Below are 24,605 nucleotides of genomic sequence, written 5' to 3'. Positions count from 1 at the left end.
AGACTGCCCCTTGATTGGCAGTGTTTCTCTCTGATGGCTCTGAGGTTACAGTCAGCCGTGCTCTCTGGAAGGATAAGCCAATGAGTCAAGGAGTATGGGTTGCCTATGACTGGATATCCTGTGGCCTGCCACCTTGCCCTCCAGCATGTTCTCTGCCATGGCAACCTGGCCCAGGCGCCATTCCTGCCACTTGTAGCCAGAACCTGAGCCTTCCTGTACCAGCAGTGCACACTGAGATTCTAGATGGGCCATGGGGGAGTGTGGAGGGGCCTTGGCAAAGCCCCCACAAAGGTGGGGGGACCTCCAGCTTTATGTGCACCTGTGAACAACATTAAGCCAATTCATTGAAAACCCGGACAATACTTGGGAGATGCTCCTGTTTGGTCTCCATCCAAGCAGAATCTGATTTGGTATCACTACTTTTGTTGCTGTTGTGTTGGCATCTTTCATGAGCATTTCATAAACAGAACCAAACAGGCCATTTAGGAGGTAGGGAATGAATTATTTTTCTAGTACCTACCTCAGTGAGCCAAAAAAAAAAAAAAAAAAAGAAAAAGAAAAAAAAAGAAAGGCAGCAGCAAAACAAAGGAACAGATTATGGCTCCCTGGTGATGTCTGTGACTGTGACTCACCTGCTTGGGTACCTCTCGCTGGCTGTTTTGTGTCTCCCATTTCAGTTGGGAGGATGCTGTCTGTGTCCCCTTTCTGGGGGGTTCTGTGCTCAAGGTGAGGGGCCCTTTCAGGATTGTTTTCTGTTCTTGGGCTTCAGTCCTTGGAGAATACTTACCTCCTCAGATTCACTGTGGCATAGGTAACAGTCCACATACACACAGTTTAAGCTCAAAAGCTGCTGAGGAGTGAATTAGTTTCCTGGGGCTGCCATCACAAATTAGCACAAACTTGGTAGCTTAAAACAACAATTTATTCTCTGATGGTTCTGGAGGCTAGAAGTCTAGAAGCAAGCTGTCAGCAGTGCCAGGCTCCCCTAAAGCTTCTAGGGAAGAATCCTTCCTTACCTCCTCCAGCTTCTCATGACCCCAAGCATCCCCTTGGCTTGTGGCTGCATTGCTTCAGTCTCTGCCTCTGTATCCACTCATCCTTCTCTCTGTGCATCCCCTTGTCTTCTCATCAGGACACCAGGCATTGGGTTGGGGCCCACCCTAAATCCAGTAGGAGTCCATTACATCTGCAAAGGCCCTATTTCCAATTAAGGTCACATTCTGAAGTTCCAGATAGATGTCAGCCACTGCAAGAGGTTACAGTGAAAATAAATGGCCCTTCTCATAAGGAGCCATGGCACCAGCTTTCTGCAGAAATTTCATGCACATATAAACAGATACATGGGTCCAAATAAAATACATTTTTTTCTGCATACAGTGACTTTAGGGTACACAGTGTTCTTTCTCAACTCCTCTTCCACACCTCCCTGCACACAGCACCCACCCCCTTACTCCTTTCACTGTGTATGTGTCATATATTACTATGTAACTATCATGTGTTGGGAGATGGACATTCAGGTTATTTGGAGCAAAGGAATGAAAAACACCTCTTCTTCCTTTTTTTGCCCTTCGTCTCCCCCAGATGCTGCCCTGCAGGTGGACACAGTGGTCCCCAATGCCACAGTGTCCGAGAAAGCAGCTTTCCAGCTGGACTGTAGCATTGTTTCTCGGTCAAGTCAGGACTCCCGCTTTGCTGTGGCCTGGTACTCTCTGAGGACTAGAGCTGGAGGAGAAAGGGACGGCCTGGGCCTGGGAGAGCAGGAGGAGGAAGGGGATGAGGAAGAAGAGGAAGACCCAACGGAGCGGATGGCCCTGCTGAGCGTGGGCCCGGATGCAGTCTTTGGCCCAGAAGGCAGCCCCTGGGAGGGCAGGCTTCGCTTTCAGAGGCTCTCCCCCTTGCTCTACCGGCTCACAGTGCTGCAGGCGAGCCCCCGGGATACAGGCAACTACTCCTGCCGTGTGGAGGAGTGGCTGCCCAGCCCTCAGAAGGAGTGGTACCGGCTGACGGAAGAGGAGTCGGCCCCCATCGGCATCCGAGTCCTGGACACAAGTGAGTTTTCCCAAGTTACAGGGGAAGGATGTCCCTGTTGGTTCCAACTGTTGGTTCCAATAGTCTGGAAGAATAGGATCAGACATGGAGTATGGGTTAAGACGCATTTTCCCCACCTGTCATGGGCATTTCGGCTTTGATGTACCAATTCATACGTTGACACTTGAGGATAGGAGTTAAAGTGATAACATACCATGTGATCTTCATAATCAATTTGAGGTTCCACCAGATTCTATGCTAGTGAGATCTCATTACCCAAGTATATTGGTAGGTGTTACTGTGTCACTCTCTAGAATATCCCACCTAGTTGCCCTTTAGCCAGTTAGCGTATTTTAGACTCCTAAGAAGGAAACAAAAAAAAGGAGCCCAAGCACATCACTGCTCTGTTTCCTCCCATATTCCGGGCTCATATGTGCATTTTGGAGGGCGACTTAGAGGTTTAGGTGGATTTTGCATGGTTGTCTACGAAGACCAGTGATGCTGCAGGGCACTGCCCCCCACCAGCTGCTGCTCCAGAGAGGTCCCAAGCTCAGACTTCTCATCAGATCAAGGGACTCTGTGGCCAGAGACTGGAAGAAATAATCACTGACCTGAATAATTCGTTCCAACAAGGCACTCTTTTAGTTGCCCTTCTGTCAAAGTGTGGGATCAAGCAAACTGAAGATGGCATTTGTAATAGTAGAATCGGCTTAAATGCAGAAATAACAAAATCTGCTAGAAATTGTAACTTATTTTCTGTTTCAGCCAAAACATTTTACCAGGTAATTTTGATTTGAGTCTTTTAGTTTTGTCAGCTTTTTCTTTTCTTTGACTACCTCCTATTTAGTAGATGGAACCATATGAAATTGAGGCTTTGTAAGTCAAAAGTGAGTGACTATCAGCAATTTTATATATTTTGGAAATCTAATAAGTGCATGTTGAATTTTCTTAAGAATAGTGAGCAACAGCTATGCAGTAGAAAGGAAAGTAGAGAATAGCCTATATCCTACTCAGACACTCGCCCCCCCCCCCAACAATCTACTGAATAACCCAAAAGTACAAGCAAGGGTGTTCAGACCACAATTTATCTGCCCACTGTGGATATCCTTATTTATTAATAAGCTTTGTAGAACACAGAGGTCACCCAGCAGCCTTATTTTTCCAGAGAAAATGGGCCCCTGCTAAGGTCTACACCAGAGCAGACCTCGACTGGGTATGGGGAGTGGGCAGGGGGTGGGTTTCATTCTCTTGCATATCCAGGAATAAGTAGCACTGAATTCTATGCAACCACAGACACACTGTGGACATTTGTAAATAGCCTGTGATGGCATTTCAACTGATAACATTAAGCAAGTAAGCATCACTTCCGGTAAAACTGCTCTCAGAAGCTGGGAGGGAGAGTATATGTGACATCCCAAAGAAGGACATTTGGAGCAGAAGCAAGTGCAAAAGGACATGTCAGATGTCACCAGGCAGGAGTCACAGACCCAAGCGGAGTCAGCTTCCCCATCTAGATGCAATTGGGCCCACAGTCAACAAACTACATTTTATTACATGGCTCTCCAAGCAGCAGTACTAGCTCCCAGTGGGAAATGAGTCTCCAGCTATGAACTGGAAGAGGCACTGCTGTGAGAATGAGGCTATGATCGGGGAGGGTGCTCTTCCCTCCCTTGGGCAGCATCAGGGGAAAGACAGGGTGGGCTGGGTGAGGTCTTCTGGGAACAGAGCCCTCACTGTCATGCCTCTGTTTCAGGTTCTACCCTGCAGTCCATCATCTGCTCCAATGACGCGCTTTTCTACTTCGTCTTCTTCTACCCTTTCCCCATCTTCGGCATCCTCGTCATCACCATCCTGCTGGTGCGCTTCAAGAGCCGGAACTCAAGCAAGAACTCGGATGGGAAGAACGGGGTACCCCTGTTATGGATCAAGGAACCACACCTCAACTACTCTCCCACTTGCCTGGAGCCTCCTGTGCTCAGTATCCACCCAGGAGCCATAGACTAAGGGGACCCCAGTGTACCTCAGCCATGGAGGAGCTGAGACTCTCCCTGCCTTTTGCTCTGTGATCGCACAGCAGACGCGGCCCCCAAACTCTGGAGCGCCTTCCCTGCCGCTGAAAACTGTCAAGACTTGAGAAGGGTTCAAAGTCCCTGATGGGTCACAGAGACAGACTGCCTCTAGGTGGCAGTCTTGGTTGCTTGGCCGTCTTGGAGCAGTTGTCCTTACCCTGCAGAGTTAGGCTTCTTGTTTTTGTTTCTGGTAATGTAGCAAGTAGCTCCAAATGCCACATCTACTCTCCCAATTTATATAGTATTCTCTGGTAGATGTTACAGGGATTCTCATTCTTTGTAATGGACTCTTTTTAGATCCCTTTGGTTTTACCCTTTTTGGATCCGTAACGGTACGGATGAACTTCTCTTAATACACCACCAATGGCAAAAGGAAGGATGAACTTTCTGGAGCAAAGGAGTCTCTTCCAAGACTTACTGTTTTTGCACACTTGAAAACACTGCCTGTGGATCAGAACCCACCCAAACGTTTTTTTTTTTGTTTTGTTTTGTTTTGTTTTGTTTTTTACTTTCTTAATGAGACTTGAAAATGATGTGTCGTGCGGGCCCAATTTGTATCTTTTCCTTCAGCTGGAGTTGTTGGAACCACTTTGTAGTCAAGATAAAAGTGTTGAATTTTGCTTCAAAGAATTGTGTATGTACAGGAGAAATCCTGCATAACCCCATTAGGAGTAGATGGTGCCCGACTAGCTGGTCAGGGAGGAAAAAAAATAGCTTCATCCCAAGCTTGCCAAAACAACAACAACAACTTTGTTGGATAATAAGTCAAAAGCTCCAAACAGCTCACCGTTTGCCAGCTAAAGTGGGCAGAGGGCTGCTTTTAGCAGCTACTCACTTTCATACTGATCAAAGCCAATGATTTGTGAAGGAAGGGGGAAAAGGCTAGTTGTTGGCTTGATCTGTTCTGTAGGAGCTTGATCTGTGAGTGGGTGGGCTTCTATTTTAAGGTGCTTTGCCAAACTTTTAAGGGAAAGTGGCCAGTGAGCCTGCAAAGGGGACAGTGCTGAGCTGAACCACCAAGGCCAAAGCAGCTACCCCATATACCGTATGGGCATGGGGTGGGCTGCCACCTAAGTTCCTGCAAGGGTCTGTGGTGGGACAGGTTGGTTCCCAGAGCCTGACCTTGGAGACCAGACGAGGAATAACTGGTTTCAGATTTTCCTCAAAGGTAACAATTTCTAACTCACCATTTCCCTCCCCCTGTGTCTTACTGCTATGAGAATTATCTGCCCAGGAGAGGTCCAGGCACAGCCCGGTTGTAACCCATTCCAATGACCCAGTCTCAGTGCAGAATCATCCCATGCCTGTGTGGGCTTTTGCCCTTTGCCTTCTTAGATCTTGTTTATGGTTTTAGGTGATTTGATTGTTCATTGTTATGGTGGCTTTTCATTCGAATGCCCGCTCATTAAGCCCAACAAGGCCAGCGTCACCCTACTGCTTTACACTATGGGGCAACATGCTTGGCTCCCCCGGGGCACAGTGGTCGTGTGGGTTACAGGTGTTTCCTTGTGCTCGCTCCATGGGAGAAGTGTTTACACCCAGGAGCTCCTATATTTTGCCTGGCTGAGAGCCCACCACCTCCTTTCCTCTTGAACTTGCATCTTAAATTCCAAGGGAATTCCCAGTTTCAAAAAATCCACCAGGGATTCTGGAGCTAAGTCTAACCAGAGAGCTTATTGTCTCTCCTGAGACTGAACGGACCCCATGGGAAGCCATGCAGGTGCTGATCCGTTTGGGGGTATGCTGTGCCACAGCTGAGGGAGAGCCAGGTGACCCACAGGCTTTTGTAGACCTGCCTCTTTTTCCTCCCCCTATACCAGTAGTCTCCAGTGAGACTGTGTTGTAGGCACCACCACCTTCATCTCCCCTGTTGCCTGATATGCTCATTCCCATTTATTACGTATGCTGCATCAACGCTCTGGAGGTACAGAGTCCACTGGCTCAGCAGTGAGGGAAAAAGGCAGTCCTTTGCCCTATTTCTTCATTTACGACATGTGGACGTTCTGTGGGAAATTGGCCCTCAATGTATAGCCTGAGTCAACAAGGGAAGATGGCTTACTTTGCTCTGCATGAAAGGAAAGATTCCAGAGGGGTGGCTGCAACTGGAGGTGTAACAACTTGAATTGACTCTGCATTGGCTCTCAGCTATAGAAAAGTAGGTAAATGCATGGAATTAGATAGGCGAAGCAGTTGCAGGAGATTGGAAAGGAAGAAACCGAAACCAGTATTTTAATAATTGGGTTTTTTTTTTCTTCCCTATGTATTTTCTCTGGGGCTGAGGGATGCGTATCCATCAAAGGGTGATCTTTTCAGCTTTGTGTGAAAATCACAGGACCTTCTCGGCCATTTCAATGGAAACTGGTGTCAGATGAGTGGTAATGGTGCCCTCCAGCTGCTGGGAGATCTCATTGCGCATGGCCTCCCTGAACTCTAGGCCATGGACCAGGAGAGGAAGAACACCAGCTGTTCTCTTGACCTATCTGCAAGCTACAATGTTGCATTAATGAAAAAACTACACTGTGCTAGGCCCATTCCAGGACATGGATATGACCACACCCTCGCTCATCAGGGTGTCTCTATAGCAGGTTTTCATATTCTTTTCAAACAATGGTTTCTCTGCGTTTATTGTTGAAAAAAAAAAAAAAAAAAAACAGGGTAAGAAAACTACCCATGCATGATGTAGAGAGCTGTTGATCTGTTTTTGTTTGTTTTTTTAAAAGGAAAACTATTTGTAAAATGTTGCACTAAAATGTTTTATATACACTTCAGAGACCTGTAGTAAATTATGTTGAAAATATGGCTGTTTACAGTTACTGGAGCCCACTGCATTTCTTTTTCTTCCCTTCCTTAACTGGCCTTTCTCCTCTGTGAAACTGTGCCCCCTGGGGCGGGGTGGGGGTGGGGGGGCTTGGAGTTCTGCCTCTGGCATTGGCCTGTGAGGCTCACAAGGGTCCAGGATTGCAGCCTTTACTACCCTGCCCTGCCCCCAGCCTAAAGAGTGCCTTTGTACAAATGTTGAGGAAAAAAAAATCTTTCTCAAGACACTTTACTGCCATCTGCTGAAAATGAGTCATAATAAACGTACACAACTGCTTGTCAAGGCCATGCTGCCTCCAGATCTGAGCACACCCCACACACATGGAGGCCCAACAGGCAGGTTCAAAATGCAGAGCTTGTGAACCAGCTTTCCTTTTTAGCGGAGCAGGGCAGGACAGGGATGCCTGGGTGGCTCAGCGGTCGAGCGTCTGGCTCAGGACGGGATCATAGGATCCTGAGATCTAGTCCTGCATCGGGCTCCCCACAGGGAGCGTGCTTTTCCCTCTGCCTGTGTCTCTGCCTCTCTCACTGTGTCTCTCATGAATAAATAAATAAAATCTTTAAAAAAAAAAAAAAAAGGATAGGCAGGTGTGATAGGAAGGGGCAGGAGGCTGATGGAGACACAGAGCAGGAACGGGGAACCACCTTCTTGGCCACAGAGGGCCTCCGCAACAAAGACCACACCATCCTTCCCCAAGGACAGAGAGTTTTCCAGACCCTGGAATTGGCAGCAAGCATTCCCCAGGACCCCGGACGGAGCAGGAGCTGTGCCTTCCTGCACTGCACACCAGTCCACGTTTTCTGTACCACTCGAAGGCTGGGATGTTTCGGAGGAGTTCTGCTTCTGCAAAGAGAGAAGGATAGAATGATTGAAACCCTGGCAGTGATTCGTTATTAGGGAAAACCAATCTGTAATTCTTACATTGCACAGAATATGCAAAAAATTGCAGCGGGTAAAAAGCAGAGGGAGGTGCTTTTCTCTTCTTTCTTTCTTTCTTTCTTTCTTTCTTTCTTTCTTTCTTTCTTTCTCTTTCTTTCTTTCTTTCTTTTTTTTCTTTCTTTCTTTCTTTCTTTCTTTTCTTTCTTTTCTTTCTTTCTTTCTTTCTTTTCTTGAAATCAAACCTTTCAAAGGCTTTAACTCGTGCTTTCCTGTGCTCTGCTGCATCCTTATCAACTTCTTGCAGCTGCTGGCTTGGCCAGGAGTCGAAATGTGATTGTTTATCTTTTGGCTGGCTATCCAGAATGGTACCATGTTAAGTCTTGCATATGACTTTTGCCTAATTTTTCTCCCAAATGCTCTCTTTCTGCCAGGGAAACATTGTAAAAAGGGAAATGGAGCGTTGTGGAAGAAGATTTCCTCATCTATGCCTTTGGTGTAAATCTGCCCTAGTGTTTATATAAGCGAAGTGAAGGTACATTTTCACAAGAGGCAGGGGGCGGTTTCCATGTATGCAGGTTTAGGATCCGTGTTTTGCTCAGTTCATTCTGGGATTTTTAAGTTTCCTGGGGTGTAGTTCCAAGGTTGGCAAGAACTAGAGCCAGAATACCAGAAAGGAGCCCTATGCCACATGAGCAGGCTGGATGAGCCCTCCTTTCTAAAGCTCTGGTTCATGATTATCTACAGTGACAAGCAGATAAGACTGGAGCTCTCAATACAGGCCAGAGGATGAAAAACACATCCACTCTCCTTTTGGGGGCAAGTCCTCAATATATGAATAGAGCCTCTTTGGCCCATTGCCCAACTCGGGTCCACCTTTTCAAGCCGCTTTTGATTCATGAAGTCTGCTAGGCATATAAGCTCTCTTAAAAATGCTGTAGAAGGGACAGCTGGCTGGCTCAGTCGGTAGCATGTGTCACTCTTAATCCTGGGGTTCTGGGTTTCAGCCCCATGTTGAGTGTGGAGATTACTTTAAAAAATATTTTTAAAAAAATGCTTGATGCACAGCATTTCTCTTAATGAAAAAGCTGGCACTGTTCTGCTAGTCTTGGTCAGCAGAGCATCCAACCAAAGAAGACCTAATGAATCATTCTTTACTCGAAGGCCGGAGACCATGACCTGAGGCATACTTCTCAGCCCCACGTGACTGGGCAAAATTTTCCCCAGCCCTGCTCTGGAGATGGTTGACCGCTCCTGCTGGCTGGTCCAAACGACAGCATGGTTGCCTATCTGAAAGTTGCATCCTGTTCTGTATGACGGGGTAAGAGTCGTGCTTTGGATGTAGCTTTAGTTGGACTCCCAGTTTTGCTCCTTACTATGTGTCCTTGGGCAAGTCACGCATCTTCTCTGAGTGTCTGTTTTCTCATTTGTGAATTTAGAGACAGCAAGAAGATTAAATTAATTGGGGGTAATGCACTTAATGCAAGGCCTGGCTTAGTAAGTGCTCAGCATACGTTTGCTGTTACATCACTTCTCAGTTTAAAAATATTCAGGGGCACTCTAGTGTCTAAAAGTTTGACCCTATCCTAACTTTCTCAGTTGGCCTGAGTTCCTACTAGCCCATGGCAGAGCAGAAACTTGATTTTCTCCCATTTTGTGCTATACACCGCACCTGCCTCACGTTCCAGTATCTACAGATGGTAGGGATGTTTTAAGGTAGGATACTTCATGGTACATGACGTTTGTCCCCCACATTTCACTGATAGAGATACCTTTAGGATTTATGGTTATTTATTTATTTATTTATTTATTTATTTATTTATTTATTTATTTATTTATTTATTTTTGGTAGGCTCCACACCCAGCATGGAGCCCAACACAGGGCTTGAACTCAACAGTGCTGCATCAAGACCTGAGCTGAGATCAAGAGTTGTGTGCTCTAGGCGCCCCTAGATAACTTAAGATTTTTTTGGCTGACTTAAGAACTAATGAATCCTTACAGTATAGTTCAGATGTCTTGAGTAGTTTGGGGATCCTGGCTTGAGGATGATGGAGATGACAGCAACAATATGGCAATTTCCCCTGTTTCACAACTGACAGGTTGGTGTTTATTAGGACAGCAGGATATCCTGTTCACTGGAAGAGCTTCAGAGTTCCCTTCCCTCCCACAGCTGGGCAGGAGCAAGTCGTGCTTCTCTCTGAAAGGGGACAGACGGGAAGGCATGTGGGGAGCTGGTTCTGGGAGTTCTTTGACAAATTTGACAGACAAGCCAATCAAGAATTCTTACCACCACTAGGCTAGGGGGCGCCTGGGTGGTTCGGTGGGTTAAACGTCTGAGGTGGGCCCAGGTCAAGATCCCCGAGTCCTGGGCTGGAGCCCCACATTCTGGCTCCCTGCTCGGCGGGGAGTCTACTTCTCTCTCTGCCCCTTCCGCGGCTCATGCTCTTTCTCTAATAAGTAAATAAAACCTTTTTTTTTTTTTTTTTTTTAAGAAGATTAAGCACTAGGATGGTGTGTCCAGGTGCCTGTTGCAGCTGAGGTGGGGGGTTCTGGGGGGAGGCCCAACGGTGCGGAGCGACTGGACCGACTTCTCAGCGTAAAGGAAAGCCCACAGCTGAGTTGGAGGAAGAGGAAAACAAAGAGGAAATTGAGAAGGGAGAAACCCAAGGCTAGGACCCCCAGCTCTGGGGAAGGTAGTGTTGGGGGGGTCGGGGGGGGGGCAGGCTTAAGGAAAATGTGGCCTGGACCGGAGTGACACGGGCGGGGCCGGCTGCACCAGGTAATCAGGCACGTTGTAGCAGTTGCCCCCAATGCCCTGTGCTTTCGTTCTACTCCCCCAGGACGGTGACTGGCAGGAGAAGGCGACTCCGGGGGGCGGGGCGGGGCGGGGCGGGGCGGGGGGCCGGCGGCTGCGGCCGTTGCTCCAAGCGCTGCAGGAAGCCTTGGCAGCCCCTCGGTGCCTGCGCAGTTCCCCTGGCACCTGGGGGCCAGCTTCGCGGGGGCGGTGAGCGCGGCATCCCGGGCTACCGAGGCCTCCGTCACGTCCCAACGTCCAGGGAAAGTGCCGGAGGAGCGCGAGGCACCGAGATAAGCCACGGGGCGCGGTTAAGCGTCTGCCTTCAGCAGGTCGTGATCCTGGGGTTCTGGGGTCGAGCCCCGCGTCGGGCTCCCTGCTTGGCGTGGAGCCTGCTCGCCCTCTCCTACTCCCCCTGCCTGTGCTCTCTCTCTGTGTCAAATAAACAAAATTTAAAAATCCAAAAATGGATAAATAAAAACGTAAGCCACTTTGGAGGAGGAGCTCCGCAGAGCAGACTGGTGGCAGCGGAACGACTCTGGGGTCCGGGTGGGCGCGCGACCGCACCGCGGGGAGAGGAGGCAGGCGCGGGGGCGCAGCGGGGGCGCAGCGGGGCGGGGCCCGAGGCCGGGGGCGGGGGCGGGGCAGGGGGCCGGGCCCGGGGCGGGGGGCCGGGACGGGAGCCGAGGCCGGGGTGGGGCGGGGGGCAAGACCCGGGGCGGGGGCGGGGGCGGGGGCCGAGGCTCGGGCCCGGCGCGGGGCCGGGCGGGGCGGGGGCGGGGCGGGGGCGGGGCGGGGCGGAGTCCGGGGCGGGGCCCGGGTTTGAGGCCCCGGCCACCCGGGAACCCATCGTCCGGGCTGAGTCCTGCCGGGAGGCCTGCCGGCCGCGCCATGGCCGCAGGGAGAGCGCGGGGCGCGGCGGCGGGGGTGCTCTGCGCGATGTGCCTGCTGCTCCAGTTCGGTGAGTGGAGGCCTTCCCGGGCTCGCCGGGGCCGGGGCCGGGACCGCGCTGGGGGTGTCGGTGGCCTCGGGGCTCCGCGGCCGGCGGACGCCCCGAGTCGAGGCGGCTCAGGGGGACTGGAGACCAGGAACGCAGCCCGCGGGGCGAGGCGGGACCTCGTCCGGCCGACTCGTCGCTTCAGTCTCCCGTGGGCCGCCAGGAAGCCACTCTGACCTTAGGCACGCGAATCTTCGTTGGGAGGAGGGGCGGGACTGCGCTCCGGGGCCGGGCCCGACACCCCCGTCGTGCCCGCTCGGGGTTCCTCCGGAAGGGTGTGCCCTGGCTGACGTTCCAGGGACTCTAGGTCGCTCGTGGTTCCCCCCGCCCCGCCAGCCCCAGGGGACCGTCGCCGAGCCCTCGGACGGCCCTTTCACTGCTTCCGCGGGGCTGAGCTCTCCCAGGACCGGCCCCGGCCCCGGCCCCGGGTCGCACCTGCGCAAGGACGCGGCTTATCCGCGGCGCGCCCCGAGCGGAGGAGGGCGCAGGAGCGCGGCTGCAGCCTGGTGCCGGGGCCCCGCCGCGCCCCCGTCACCCCCCGTCCCCCCCCGTGACCCCCGCCGCCCTGCTCCGCCCGCCCCCCTTCCCCCCCCGTGCCCCCCGCGCCCCAGCCGCGCCCGCCCCTGCGCCGCTCCTGCGGGCCGAGAACCCGGCCTGGGTCAGCGAGCCGCCGAGGGAAATGTCTGAATCTTTCCGGGGTCCTGAGCGGGGCGGCTGGTGCTCCTTTGCCCTCCCTTGAAAACGTCAAAGAACTCCACGTGTCTAGAACGGAGTTCATCCTTTTCCCACTCCTTGTGCCCGTCTCCCTTTTTGCCTCCCCCCCCCCCCCCCCGCAAAGCCCTGCACACGGAGTCACAGCCAAACTCTTGGAGGGAGCACAGTACTAAACCCTTCACTACTTCTTCTTTCCTTGAGGGTTTCCTGTTGGGGCCCGCCTTGCACATGCTACAGATCAACCTTGCATCCTCATTTCTGCCTCAGCTTCCGTGGAGTGCTGTGGACCCGCGTCTGCGGAGGACAGCCTAGCGGGTTGGGGTGCAGAGATAGCACAAGTGCCTACAGTACAAGGCACAGAAGTAAATGGAAGTCACGCTGAGCATAAAATGCGATGGTCGTGCACAGGGAGGGGACCAAGGTCTTTTGTGAAGTCAAGTATTTCTTGTAAAGCAGAGATTCCACGGAAGGAAGGATATTTGAACCTGTCCTCTGAGGATGGGTGGCGGTGTGGGCGTGCCATGATGTGGGGAAAAGGGAAGCAGCATGTACAAGGTGAACCTGGGCAGTGAAGAGTCCCAGTCCCAGGGTCTCCAATGTCACTGGAGCATAAATGTGCCCATAGGAGCTGGAGGCCCCACGGCAGAGCCCTGATCCAAGCCCCATTGGGAGTGTCGATTATCTTCTGCAGGCAGAGAATTCTTTCTGGGCCTCACAGAATCAGAACCGTGCATTGAGGAGGAATAATCTGGCAGCAGTACAGAGGAAAGGGTGCAGCTGAGAGTAATTGGAGGCCCGGATGCCATCACAGGACCCAGAGAGCTCTGAGGCTTTCCTATGCCGGTGGAAAGTTCTGTGAGCCTGGCTTGTCTCGGAAGAGAGAGAGTACCACTCACTGGTGAAGAAGGGTAATAATAGTGTGTACTTCCTAGAGTGTGAACATCAGTCACAAACACGTTCTTACTGATTGTCAACTATGTGTTGGGCACTAGACGTGAGACCTGGGCTGCAACAAGGAACAGACTTCCCTGCTTTTGTGAAGTTTACTTAGTAGTGGGGGAGAGAATCAGTAACTGAATAAATGAGTAAATATGTACATGTTGGGTGGTGGTAAACATTTACTAATACAGAGATTAGTAATTTGGAGGAAAGGGGTGTGGGCACAATTCGTATTTCCTTTTAATTCTTTAAAACTTTGGAATGTTGGAAATGTTTAGAACAGTTGCAAAAAACAATGTGACAAACACTAACTTTTCTCCTGAAATCCCCAGTTACTAACATTTTTGACACATTTGGTTTACTTCTCTCTGTTTATACACACTTAATTTTTTTGTCTAAACATTTGAGAGTTGCAGATCTTATGACACCTCACCCTTAAGTATTTCAGCATATGTCTTCTAAGAACAATATGTCTCCAGTAAGCCATGGAACCATGATCACAATCAGGAAACGCACCATTGATACAATACTGTTTTGTGATAGAGTCTATAGGCTGATCCAGGATCACACACTATATTTGGTAGTACTGCCTCTTTAATTCCCTTTAGTCTAAAACTTGCCAACTCTCTCTCTCTCTTTTTTTTTTGGTACTTATGGTATCACTATTTTTCAAAGGTCTAAATCAGTTTTATAGAATGTCCCTCAATTTGGATGATCTGTTTCCTTCTGATTACATTCTGGTTAAAACTTTCAGGACTGTTCCATAAGTGTGTCTTGTCCTTCTGTGTGCATCCCATTGGAGAGTAGATGCAGTCCATTTGTCCCATTATTGGAGACCTTAACTTTGGTTCTTTGGTGAAGGTGACCCACCAGATTTCTTTATCACAGAGGCACCTGTTCCCCTTTATAAATTATATGTGGCTTATCAAGTGACACTTTGAGATTGTGTGACTCTCCTGTGCCGTGACAATCTCTCACCTGGTGTTTTAGCATCCACTGGTGCTACCCAAGTCCATTAAAATATTTGTAGATGGTGGGCACCTGGGTGGCTCAGCAGTTGAGCATCTGTCTTCGGCTCAGGTCATGCTCCCAGGGTCCTGGGATTTAGTCCCACAATGGGCTCACTGCAGGGAGCCTGCTTCTCCCTCTGCCTATGTCTCTGCCTCTCTCTGTGTCTTTCATGAATAAATAAGTGAAATTTAAGTTAAATAAAATATTTTTATTTGGCAGTTTCCTATCCCTAGTTTTCTTTCTACACTGTGGACATTCTTCAGTAATGAAGAGCTTTTGCACCCCCTTTTAATTTCCTTTTTTTAATATAAGTATGGAGCCATGATATTTCTGAAGATGATATTTTTGTCATCTATTTTAATGTGTGGTGGGTGATCCAGACTTGGGCAAACGGGGACCCCTCTGTGCTTCAGTGTTCTTTGCCATGTCTCCATCTATTTGAGAATGTCCTACTTTTTGGCACAGAAAGACGTTCTGGACTTATTTTGTACCTTTTCTGTCTCAGCCTGTAATCATTAGATTCCCTTGTTCCTTTTAGTGGGAGATGGGCTTTAGAAATCAGTATCTGGGTGCTAGTGCTCAGAGCTACAGGAGTCATGGTTTCTAGGCTATCAGTTCTTATAGCTAGGAAAGAGTTTTCACGAAGTCACAAGTCTACCCCGTTACTGCTAAAACTAATCTAAACATGTGGTTCATCTTTCTCTTCCTTCATTCCCTGTTTCTATATCTCTTTGCCACAGTGAGAACTCTGTTCCTTGTAGAATCAGTGTATTTTCCTAATATACATTAAAACACAAAATAGTTTCATAATTGCTCTACCAGGACCACTACCAAGCACAAAATTTACCATGTAAAGTTCAAAGTTTCTTTTCAGTTCTTTTTATTCTTCCATATATCCCACTGAATATGTACAGAATACTGTCTTTTAAAGTTACTTGGATTATTTTTTTTCCTTCTGGATGGTTAGGCTATCAATTCAAAATATAGTGACATTAATTTGTTTCTATTCAATTTTAGGGTTTCTTCCCTTGATTTAATTTTTAAATATGTAAAATATTAATATGGTTCCAATCAAACCACATAAAAAGATATACTCAGAGAAATCCTATTCCTACCCTCTCCCTCTGTCCTAACAGGTACTATTTGTTTCTTGTTTCTTTTTGTAGATACAAACAGATATGCAACAATAGTAACATACTCTATGTACTCTTTTGAACCTTGTTTTTGTGTCTTAACCATATGTCTGGATAACCATTCCATATCAGTTCAGAGATCATCCTCATTCCTTTTTTTTATAGCTACGTACTACTCCATGATATTTCATTAAGCCACCCTACTCTCTAGTGGTTAGTGTCCTATACCGTGTAGTCAGGAGAGGGTCTCCTGGACCAGGCAACTGTCTGGGGCCGTAGTACTCCTGGCAGAGAAGCTAGCAGCAAAAACCCTGAGACAGGCTTCGGGCATTTAAAGAACTTCAAGGAGACCATGGTACCAGAAAGTAGTAGGAAATGAAGTTGTAAACACAGGGCTAGGTCCTAGAGATAAAGTTTGGTGGGCCCTTTTAAAGACTGCGACTTTTTTACTCCTAGCAAAATGGGACATTTTGGAGGATTTAGAACAGGAGTGAAATTACAATGACTGGAGTGTGTAAATGAATTATTCTGGCAGCTTCGTGGAGAACAGTCTGTAGAGAGGGGAAAGGAGGAGCAGGGAGACCAAGTGGGGAGGCCGTAGGAACAACGCAGGTAAGAAATGACTACAAAAGAGAGCGGGACAGAATGAGAGGTAGTGGGTATGTTTGGAAGGTAGAGCCAGCCTGCTGTGCATCATCGGGACACCACGTGGAGAGAGCAAAGCAGTGCCAGGCAGATGGCAAAGCTGAGTGAGACCTGTTGTGTTAGCTCTGTTTAGCAGAGCCTATCTTATTCTGCTACTGCTTTTTATAGTTCCTTTATCTTGTCAGCTATCTCCCCAGCTAGATTTTCTTTCCTTGTATGCAGAGGCAAAGCCATAAACTCCTTCTTAAAAAGTTCCTTTCATTGATTTGTCTTATTGGTTTTGTTTTTGTTGTTGTTAACAAGACAGAGTGTTAAATCTGGACATTAGGTGATACGGTGTTTGTCAAGCTTTTCTCCATTTTAAGTTATTAGGTTATCTCACATTATGATGTGAGATTTGTTCATGTTTTTTGCTACAACCGAGACTCAAAGACTCCATGTTTTTATTTAGGAAGTAGGTAATCTAAGTCAGAATAGTGTTCTGTAGTCCTGTGAGAAAACTAGATCCATTATTATAATCGCTGTCATGAATTGAGTATATGCTCCATTCCAGGTTCCATGCTTAGTATTTTTGTTTTCATTTAATTGTCACACCAGTTTTTTTTTTTTTTTTTTTTTTTTTTGTAGAGACTATGTTTTTAAAAGATTTTATTTATTTATTCATGAGAGACACAGAGAGAAAGGCAGAGACATAGGCAGAGAGAGAAGCAGTCTCCATGCAGGGAGCCCAATGTGGGACCCGATCCTGGGACCCAATCCCAGGACTCCAGGATCACGCCCTGGGCTGAAGGCAGACTCTTAACCACTGAGCCACCCAGTTGTCCCTACATAGAAACTATTAAAGAGGAGAGCAAAGGTTAGGTAGGGTAAGTACCTTGTCCAAGTTCATACAGGAAAGAAATGAAAGCGTGACAGAGGTCACGTCCATCTGACTCAAAATCCATCCAACCCAGGTTTAGATAAGCAAACTTTATGAAGAGTTGAAGAGCCATAGGTGATCTCTCTCCTTCTCTCTAAGTTTACTTTTCTTTTTTTTTTTTAGTAATCTCTACACTCAACATAGGGCTCAAGCTCACAACCCTGAGATCATGTCACTCTTCTGACTGAGCCAGCCAGGCGCCCCCATAGGTGATCTCTTGTATGTGACATGTATGCATTGTCTGGAGTAATTTTGCTAAGACATGTGAACTTATATAGGACAGCATAGTTCCCAATCACATAAGATTGTTTTCTTTTTTTTTTCTTTTTTTTTTTTTTTGATTGTTTTCAATATTATCATCTACAGGAGGTTGGGGAAATCTTCTTAGGGCTGTAGAATTCAGGATGGGGATTTATTTATATATTTAGGAATGTTTTGTTATAGTTATACTTTATATACCCACATTTCACTTTCTAGTATTTTTACATAATCCCAATAACATGATAATATTTATGAAAATTAACAGCAATCTCATCATATCACCTAAGTTCTACCCTTGCATGGATTTCCCCAATTGTCACAAGAATGTATTTTTAAAATACCAGGGCTGGGATCCCTGGGTGGCGCAGCGGTTTAGCGCCTGCCTTTGGCCCAGGGCGCAATCCTGGAGACCCGGGATCGAATCCCACATCGGGCTCTCGGTGCATGGAGCCTGCTTCTCCCTCTGCCTATGTCTCTGCCTCTCTCTCTCTCTCTCTCTGTGACTATCATAAATAAATAAAAATAAAAATAAATGTTTAAAATACCAGGGTTTATGGGGGCACCTGGGTGGTTCAGTGGTTGAGCTCAGGTCATGATCCCGGGGTCCTGGGCTCCGCCGCATGGAGCCTGTTTCTCCCTCTGCCTGTGTCTCTCTGCCTCTCTCTGTGTCTCTCATGAATAAATAAATAAAATCTTAAAACAACAACAACAACAACAAAAACGGAAAGAAAGTCTGCTTGCATATGTGAGGCAGGAGTGTTTGCTTGCAGGAATTTTCTCTTTTGATTTCCTTTCACATTTCTTCTTGAGTGCAGAAGGCTTTTTGAAGCTTTTACATGGGGATACAGCCTCTTAGACTCTGTAGTGACAAATCAAACCTGTCTCAGAACTGAAAGTGAAACCAGGATACTACCTTTTCTATTTGTTCAGAATAGTTGGGGTCAAAGAGCTAAGATACTGAGAGTGTCCCCAGAAAAGTGCTAGAAACCATCTTAGCAGTTCCTTGGAGATAACTTTCCCATCGCCCATCCACCAGCATCAAAAGACAATGTCTCCCAGTTACTTTATAGGCACAAAATCTTCTCTTTTGACCTTTTTAATTTTTTTTTTCTTTTTAAAAATCTTCTTGCCAGTGTGCCCTTTGGTCTTTCTTTTCCTTCTTAGCTGCTGCTGGCTGTCTGGTGAGCTCTTAGCCTAAGGACTCTGGGGCTCCAATGAAAACCAGTGGAAGTAAGGAGAACTCTTGCCCAGAATCCCTGAGATAAGTTCATGTCTGCTCTCTGCCTCCAACTGGGAACCCCTAGTTCATAGGTCTGTCTTTTGTGACCTTGACCATGTATAGATCTGAGGGAACCAAATTATTTTGATAGGCTTGTTCTCAAGACCCATTTTGGGTCCTAGTGGATTTCACTTCCTTTTCATAATGTTCCCTAAAATGTCTGTTGTGATTAGTGTCTGAGTTTCCACCAAGCTCACTGCCGTGTAGTTTCTTGAACATTTTTCCCCTGTAACAGTTAAAAACTAGGGGAAAAAAAATGCCATTTTATATACACATCCAGAAAATAAGAAACTAATAAGGCTGTGTCATCATAAATTAGTTTCTCAACTATGAACCGAATAACCTGGAAATAGTAGGAATTATAAAGAAATTCTTCATGGAATGATCAATTGTGTATAGAAATACCTTGAATCAGGCTTCCGAGAACAGATTTGAAAAGACTCAGAGTCTTAAATAGCTCTAGTAAAGACTTTATTCCTCTCAGATATATCCTCCAACAAGAACATGTGGCTTTTGAGCCTAATGAGTTCACAAACGTGCCTTTTGAGCAGGATGGTAGGTGGGTATCTTGAAAGGATAGGCTGGCATAGTGCTAACAATTAGAAATATAACACGAAACTGACAAAACTGATTTTGATCATCTATTTTATTTAACCTAATATAGCCACAATATTTTCATTTTCAGCATGTAGTTGATATAGAAAAAATTAATGAGGGATTTCACATTCCCTTTTTTCATATTAAATCTCCAGCGCCTGGTGGGTATTTATACTCACAACCCATATCATTTGAACAGACCACATTGCAGGCGCTCGTGAGTCAAGCGTGGCTGGTGGTACGTTGCTGCGGCCCACTGTGCAGATTGAGAGGGAAAGGAAAAGGACTGTAAGCACAGGGAGTAAAAATGGGGAATACTTCAGCATGACGGAAGATAGAAAAGCTCAAAAGGAATTTGATTTAGTTGGTTCCAACATCTCCATTCCAGATGAGCTCAGTCCAGGAGGCAAGGAGTAGCTTGACAACTTAGAGCACACGCGAGGCAGTTTCTGGACCAGGGGGGCCTGGGGCTTAGCACCTGCTGAGATTCAGGTGGCTGCCATTTCAGGCTGAAATCAAGGAGACAGGGAAGCAGTGGTGGGGTAGCTGAGAGCAGTAGATTCGTGTCTTTAGCAGTCCTGACAGCATGGATCCTTGCCTAGGTCTGGACAAGGGTGGAATCGACAAAAGAAGCCTCTCACTTGGTGGCTCACAGTGCAGGCTCTGGAGCAGGCTGCCTGTGTCCGGATACCAGCTCCGTCCTGGACCTGCTGAGTGACCACAGTCAGCTTCTGAACCTCTCTGAGCCCTGGTTTCCTCATCTGTAACCTGGTGGCTCCCATGCTTTGGAATGTTCTTAACTCTATCCTCAAGCTCACACCCTCACTTTTTTTTTTTTTTTTTTGGCCCAAAGCTCATTTGGAGTGGGTTTATGAAGAAAGAGCTAGTATTGTACTTCCTTGAGTAAAAAGACACCATTTCTTCTTTATGATCTACATACCAGGTGAACGGATTTCCAACCCCAAAACTGGGGCATGGGATCTGACCAATTTGAGAGTATCTCTAGCCCTGACAGATGATTTGATATCAGACTTTTTAGGAGAGTGGCCACTCCTCTGTATTGTAAACATGTTTATTTGTGTGTAGAGGGAGACTTTGTCTCCCAAAATGCCACCACTTTCATACTCCAGGTAGATGTCAGCTGAGAGTGTGCCATAATGCTGAGGAGAAAGGCTGTGGTCACAACCCACCCCTGCCCAGAGAATAGACTCATCTGCTCACTTGGGCTCAGAATGCCCCTAGACCCTGCTGTCTTCACGCTTGAATGCGTCTCTAACTGAAATAACGTTATCATGTTGAATGTGGGGAAGGAGGAAATACCAAGATTTATATATTTGGGTACTGAAACTTGTAGGGGATTTTTTTTTCATGAAATGAATTTTTTTCTTAACTGCTAATATCAGCAGGCGATCCTTAAAAGATATTTTAGCGAGAGAAAAATACTCTAAAATCATATTGTTCACTTCTAACAAATGGCACCAGTAAACAAATGGCATCTCCTCAAGCCTAACTAGGGGCATGACCTTTGATCATTGATCAGGAGCTGACATCCTGTAGGGGTACGAGCTTACCAGCTTACCGGGTGCAGAAGTAGAGGAAGCCTAGTGAAGCCTGAGGGGGAACAGGAGGCAGAAGGGAGCTTCTTGAAAAGAATAGCGGTGGGGTAGAGATGGGAAGGGGATCCTGCAGATCCTCCAGTCTGGCTCTGGTGCTGATGGCAGGCACCAGGGGAAGGGTACCGGTTCACCTGCACGGGGGTGGGGAGATGTCCCAGGCCACTTAATTTTTCAGTGCCCGTTGAATATCTTCACCACTCCTCGCTGAGTGTTCAAGTCCCTCTTGTCCCTATGTCACATCTCTCATGGTACCTGCCATTACCTGTGAGGAGTGTACACTGTTAGGCCTTCCCTTCAACTTAGTTTCTCGTGGTCTCCAATTATGAAGCCCTGTCCCGTGTCCCTTCGTCATACCTGAAGTCACTTGCAAGCTGCAACACCCCCATCACAAAACTCAGGTTGCCACTCTTGGGGATTTGGGTTTATCACTGTCTTGCTCATTCTAAATAAACTTCAATTTCCTCATGTTTATGAAGCCGGGGGCCCATGGGGGCCACAGACTCTCATTCTCTCAGGACTCCTCAGGCCCTGACATTCAGTGATTTGGGGACTGCCAAGCTTGGTGCCTCACCTGCAGGTGTCCAAGACGCTCTTGAGTCTCACAGAAGAGCAGTCCCAATACATTCTAGAGACTGCATTCGTAGAAATCCTGTATCATGTCACATTTTTGATAGCCTTATGCCACAGAGCAGGCCAAATAAGAAACAGTGTTTACAAGCATTCCGGAGTCAGGCCGTCTAGGTGCAAATCCAGTTTTACCACTTCCTGAGCAAGTCACTCAATCATTGTGTGCCTCAGTTTCCTCATCTGCAAAAGAGGTTCAAAAGTCACATCTACTTTGTGTGGCTTTTAAGAGGATTCACTGGGTACATATTTATAGAACTCTTCCAACAGTGCCTCACAGATAGTAAGTACTATACAGGTGTTCCATTACTAAGAATATCAGCCAGTCTCAATCCCAGGACCCAAGGGAAAACACGCAGAGGAATTTGTGGCTGGGAGTGGGGAATCCCTCCTCTTTAACTCAGTAGTTATGGTGACCATATTTTCTAAATAAAAAATCAGGACACTTCACTGCAAAATATTTGGGTTCCGGTTCTGACTTCAACCACATAAGAATTATCAAAATTGGGTGTGGTGATGATGTTTTGTAAGGACGCTGCAACAAAATATTTGGAGGTGGAGTTCTTTTTAGATATATGATCCCTCTATTGGTGTTCGGTACCCTCATATCTTTAAAGGATCACTCAATATTCTTCAAAACAAAACAAAACAAAATGCTGAATAGCATGGAATGTCTGTTTAGGCAACTGCTATTACCTTTTTTTCTCTCTCCCTGTACCTGTTTTTGAATGGTGAAAGCTCACACCGTGCTCAGTTGTCACACAGCCAGAATCCCGTACAAGGCAGGCTTTGATGTGGCCTGACTTCCTCAAAGAAAAAGAGGGAAAGCCCTATTGAAAGCCAACTTCATTTCAACCACTGTGTAAAGACCCTCAATCTTATTCAAACCTCAAAACAATCGTTTGTGGTGGGTGTTATGATTTACATTTACAGCTGAGGGAGCCTAGTGTAGGAGGGTTTTGAGAGTTCTGCAGGCCCATCTGCCAGAGAGTCTGGGCACTTACCATTCTGTCTTCCTGGCATGGGAAGTTGGCATCCTCTTCTGTCCACTCCGTTATCAGCAAAGCAACAGGCTCATTGTTGATTCCTTTCCTTTGCTGCTGTTTGTGTGCAAATTCATTCGTTCATTCATTCATTCATTCATTCATTCATTCATTCATGGTGTGTGACCTTTGAGAAACAACTTACTCCTCCTTCTTCCCTATTCTTCTTATTCACTGGCAATTATTTTATCAGTAACTTACTTTGCAGCTAGTCTTAGAAGTGCAATGGAAAAGACTTTACTGTGGGAAGGGAATGATAGATAGTAGCCACTATGAATGTGATGATCCCCAAATCTGTATCCTCTCCTGTGAGCCCCAGACCTGTGCCACTCACAGTCTCCAAAATTGAAAAATATGATCTTCTAGCCCCAGCCTGGCCCTCCTCCATGTCCCTGTCTTAGGGAACACCACCACCACCCACCTTGAGGAAAAATCATAATCCAGATAACAGAAACTTCTATAATATACAAGGATCTCGTAAACTTTAATGAGAAAAAGATAAGCAACCCAATGGGATTGGCAATGGATATTGGGAAAAAAAGGGAAAGGGAAAAAAAGGGAAAAATGGGAAAAAAAGGCAAAGGATACAAAAGGACAACTCTCAAAAAAGGAAATCCAGATTACCAACAAGCAGAGAAGATGCTTAAATTTCTAGAGGTCAGGGAAGTGTAAATTCAGACAACAATAAGATGTCACTTTATGTCTGATAATTAAATGTGAAAACAAAATCACTGGATGCTTGCAGAGTGTAAGGGAAAGGTAACTCGGGTGTTAAGTTAGGATGGAAGTGTAAATTGCAAATGCAAGCAGTGTGGCAGCTTCTATTAAAATAAAGGATCTATTTGCCCTTTAATTCAGCACCACTCCTGGGATATTGTCCCACAGATCTGAAAGCAAAAATGCACAAGAACCTATACACAGAAGTAGTTATAACAGTTTTTGCAATACGAGAAACTAGGGACCAAAGGGGTGTTCAGCAGTAGTGGATGGCTAATTAATTATGGTTCATTCGTACCCTGGAATAATATGTAGCCATTAAAAAGAATAAAGTCTTGCCACGCCAGTGGATTTGGTGTGACTTTTATGAGGTATTCTTTTTTCTTCAAGATTTTATTTATTTATTCATGAGAGACACAGAAAGAGAGGCAGAGACATAGGCAGAGGGAGAAGCAGGCTTCTTGCAGGGAGCCTGATGTGGGACTCGATCCGGGAATCTGGGATCACACCCTGAGCCAAAGGCAGATGCTCAACCGCTGAGCCACCCAAGCCTCCCTTAAGAGGTATTCTTGATGGGAAAGGCAAAGGTGCAGAGAAATATGCATAAGACCATTTTGTTAAACCATGACAAGTTCCATATTATATGTAAGGAGATATATATGTATGAATGTGTATATATATGTATGTGTATGTATATATGTGCATTATACATGATACATCTTTGTCTCTAGTTGATGATATGAGCAGGGAGGAAAAAAGCAAAGTGTATATTCTGAATCGTTAATGTAGATTACCAGACTGAGGATGCTTATAGGGTTTGGGGGTAAGGCATCCAAGGCTTGCGCGCGCGCACACACACGCACAGGCCAGAGAAGACTGTGCTAAATGCATATATTACCATTCTGCATCTGTATAACATTATATCTGTGTGTCTATGTATATTTTGTTTTTAAACACATTTTTAAAAGAAAGAATTCATCTTATTTTGTCACCATCCTGTCTAAAACTCTTTGGTAGCATTCTCTTCTTAACATAAAGGGCAGAATTTTGTCTGAGGCCTTGCAAGGCCTGGCCCCTGCCCTTGCATGTTGCCCGCTGGCACCTCTTGTCTTGTGGCATTGCCTTCCTGCCTCAGGAGCTGTTGTCCCTAAGCAAGGAGCTGCCCCTGTCCACTTGGTGGGGCTCACTGCTCCTCATCCTTCCCAACCCTTCCCTCACCCCTCATGGGCTCCCCCAGTGGATGCTCTTACTGACACCCTATGCTTCTACTTGCTGGCCCTGACCACAGTGTTTGTCTAATTATTTGGATCAAGTCAGACGTCCCTACCAAACCGTAAGCTCTGAGAGAGGGCAGGGACTGCATCTGTCTCATTCTGGGGTGGGGGAAGCTGCCACATAGTAGAGCTACCCAGTGAGTATTTCCAGAATGAGTAACGGGACCGGGCTGCTGTGAAAGCGGGGCTGAACGGAGAGTCAGGAAATCTGTGTTCTGGTCCCTCTGCTGCCATCACCTTGCCAAGTGAC

General features: G+C 47.0%; 2 protein-coding genes and 1 long non-coding RNA gene across 6 annotated transcripts in view; 2 read left to right on the top strand and 1 right to left on the bottom strand.

Moving 5' to 3' along the window:
• Positions 1 to 6,894, top strand: part of IGSF3 (immunoglobulin superfamily member 3) — a 91,497-nt gene extending 84,603 nt beyond the window's left edge. For all 4 annotated transcript variants that reach the window (XM_038561876.1, XM_038561875.1, XM_038561873.1 and 1 more), the window contains 2 exons: positions 1,582 to 2,049; positions 3,782 to 6,894. In XM_038561876.1, the coding sequence (XP_038417804.1) occupies positions 1,582 to 2,049; positions 3,782 to 4,032 (719 nt within the window). In that variant the 3' untranslated portion in view covers positions 4,033 to 6,894. The remainder of the gene's footprint in view (positions 1 to 1,581; positions 2,050 to 3,781) is intronic.
• A 211-nt stretch (positions 6,895 to 7,105) lies between these two features.
• LOC119869734 lies at positions 7,106 to 10,460 on the bottom strand. The gene is made up of 3 exons (XR_005372635.1): positions 10,080 to 10,460; positions 9,792 to 9,989; positions 7,106 to 7,758 (listed from the first exon to the last, which is right to left on the bottom strand). It is a non-coding gene; the product is annotated as an uncharacterized LOC119869734 (long non-coding RNA).
• Positions 10,461 to 11,388: 928 nt separating this feature from the next.
• CD58 (CD58 molecule) overlaps positions 11,389 to 24,605 on the top strand; it is a 41,313-nt gene continuing 28,096 nt past the window's right edge. Inside the window, exon 1 of the mRNA XM_038561872.1 lies at positions 11,389 to 11,547. Coding sequence (XP_038417800.1) covers positions 11,478 to 11,547 — 70 coding nt within the window. The 5' untranslated portion in view covers positions 11,389 to 11,477. The remainder of the gene's footprint in view (positions 11,548 to 24,605) is intronic.

Source organism: Canis lupus, chromosome 17 (assembly GCF_011100685.1).
Source record: "Canis lupus familiaris isolate Mischka breed German Shepherd chromosome 17, alternate assembly UU_Cfam_GSD_1.0, whole genome shotgun sequence".
NCBI lineage: Eukaryota > Metazoa > Chordata > Mammalia > Carnivora > Canidae > Canis > Canis lupus.
This window is presented reverse-complemented; position numbering and strand designations above follow the sequence as displayed.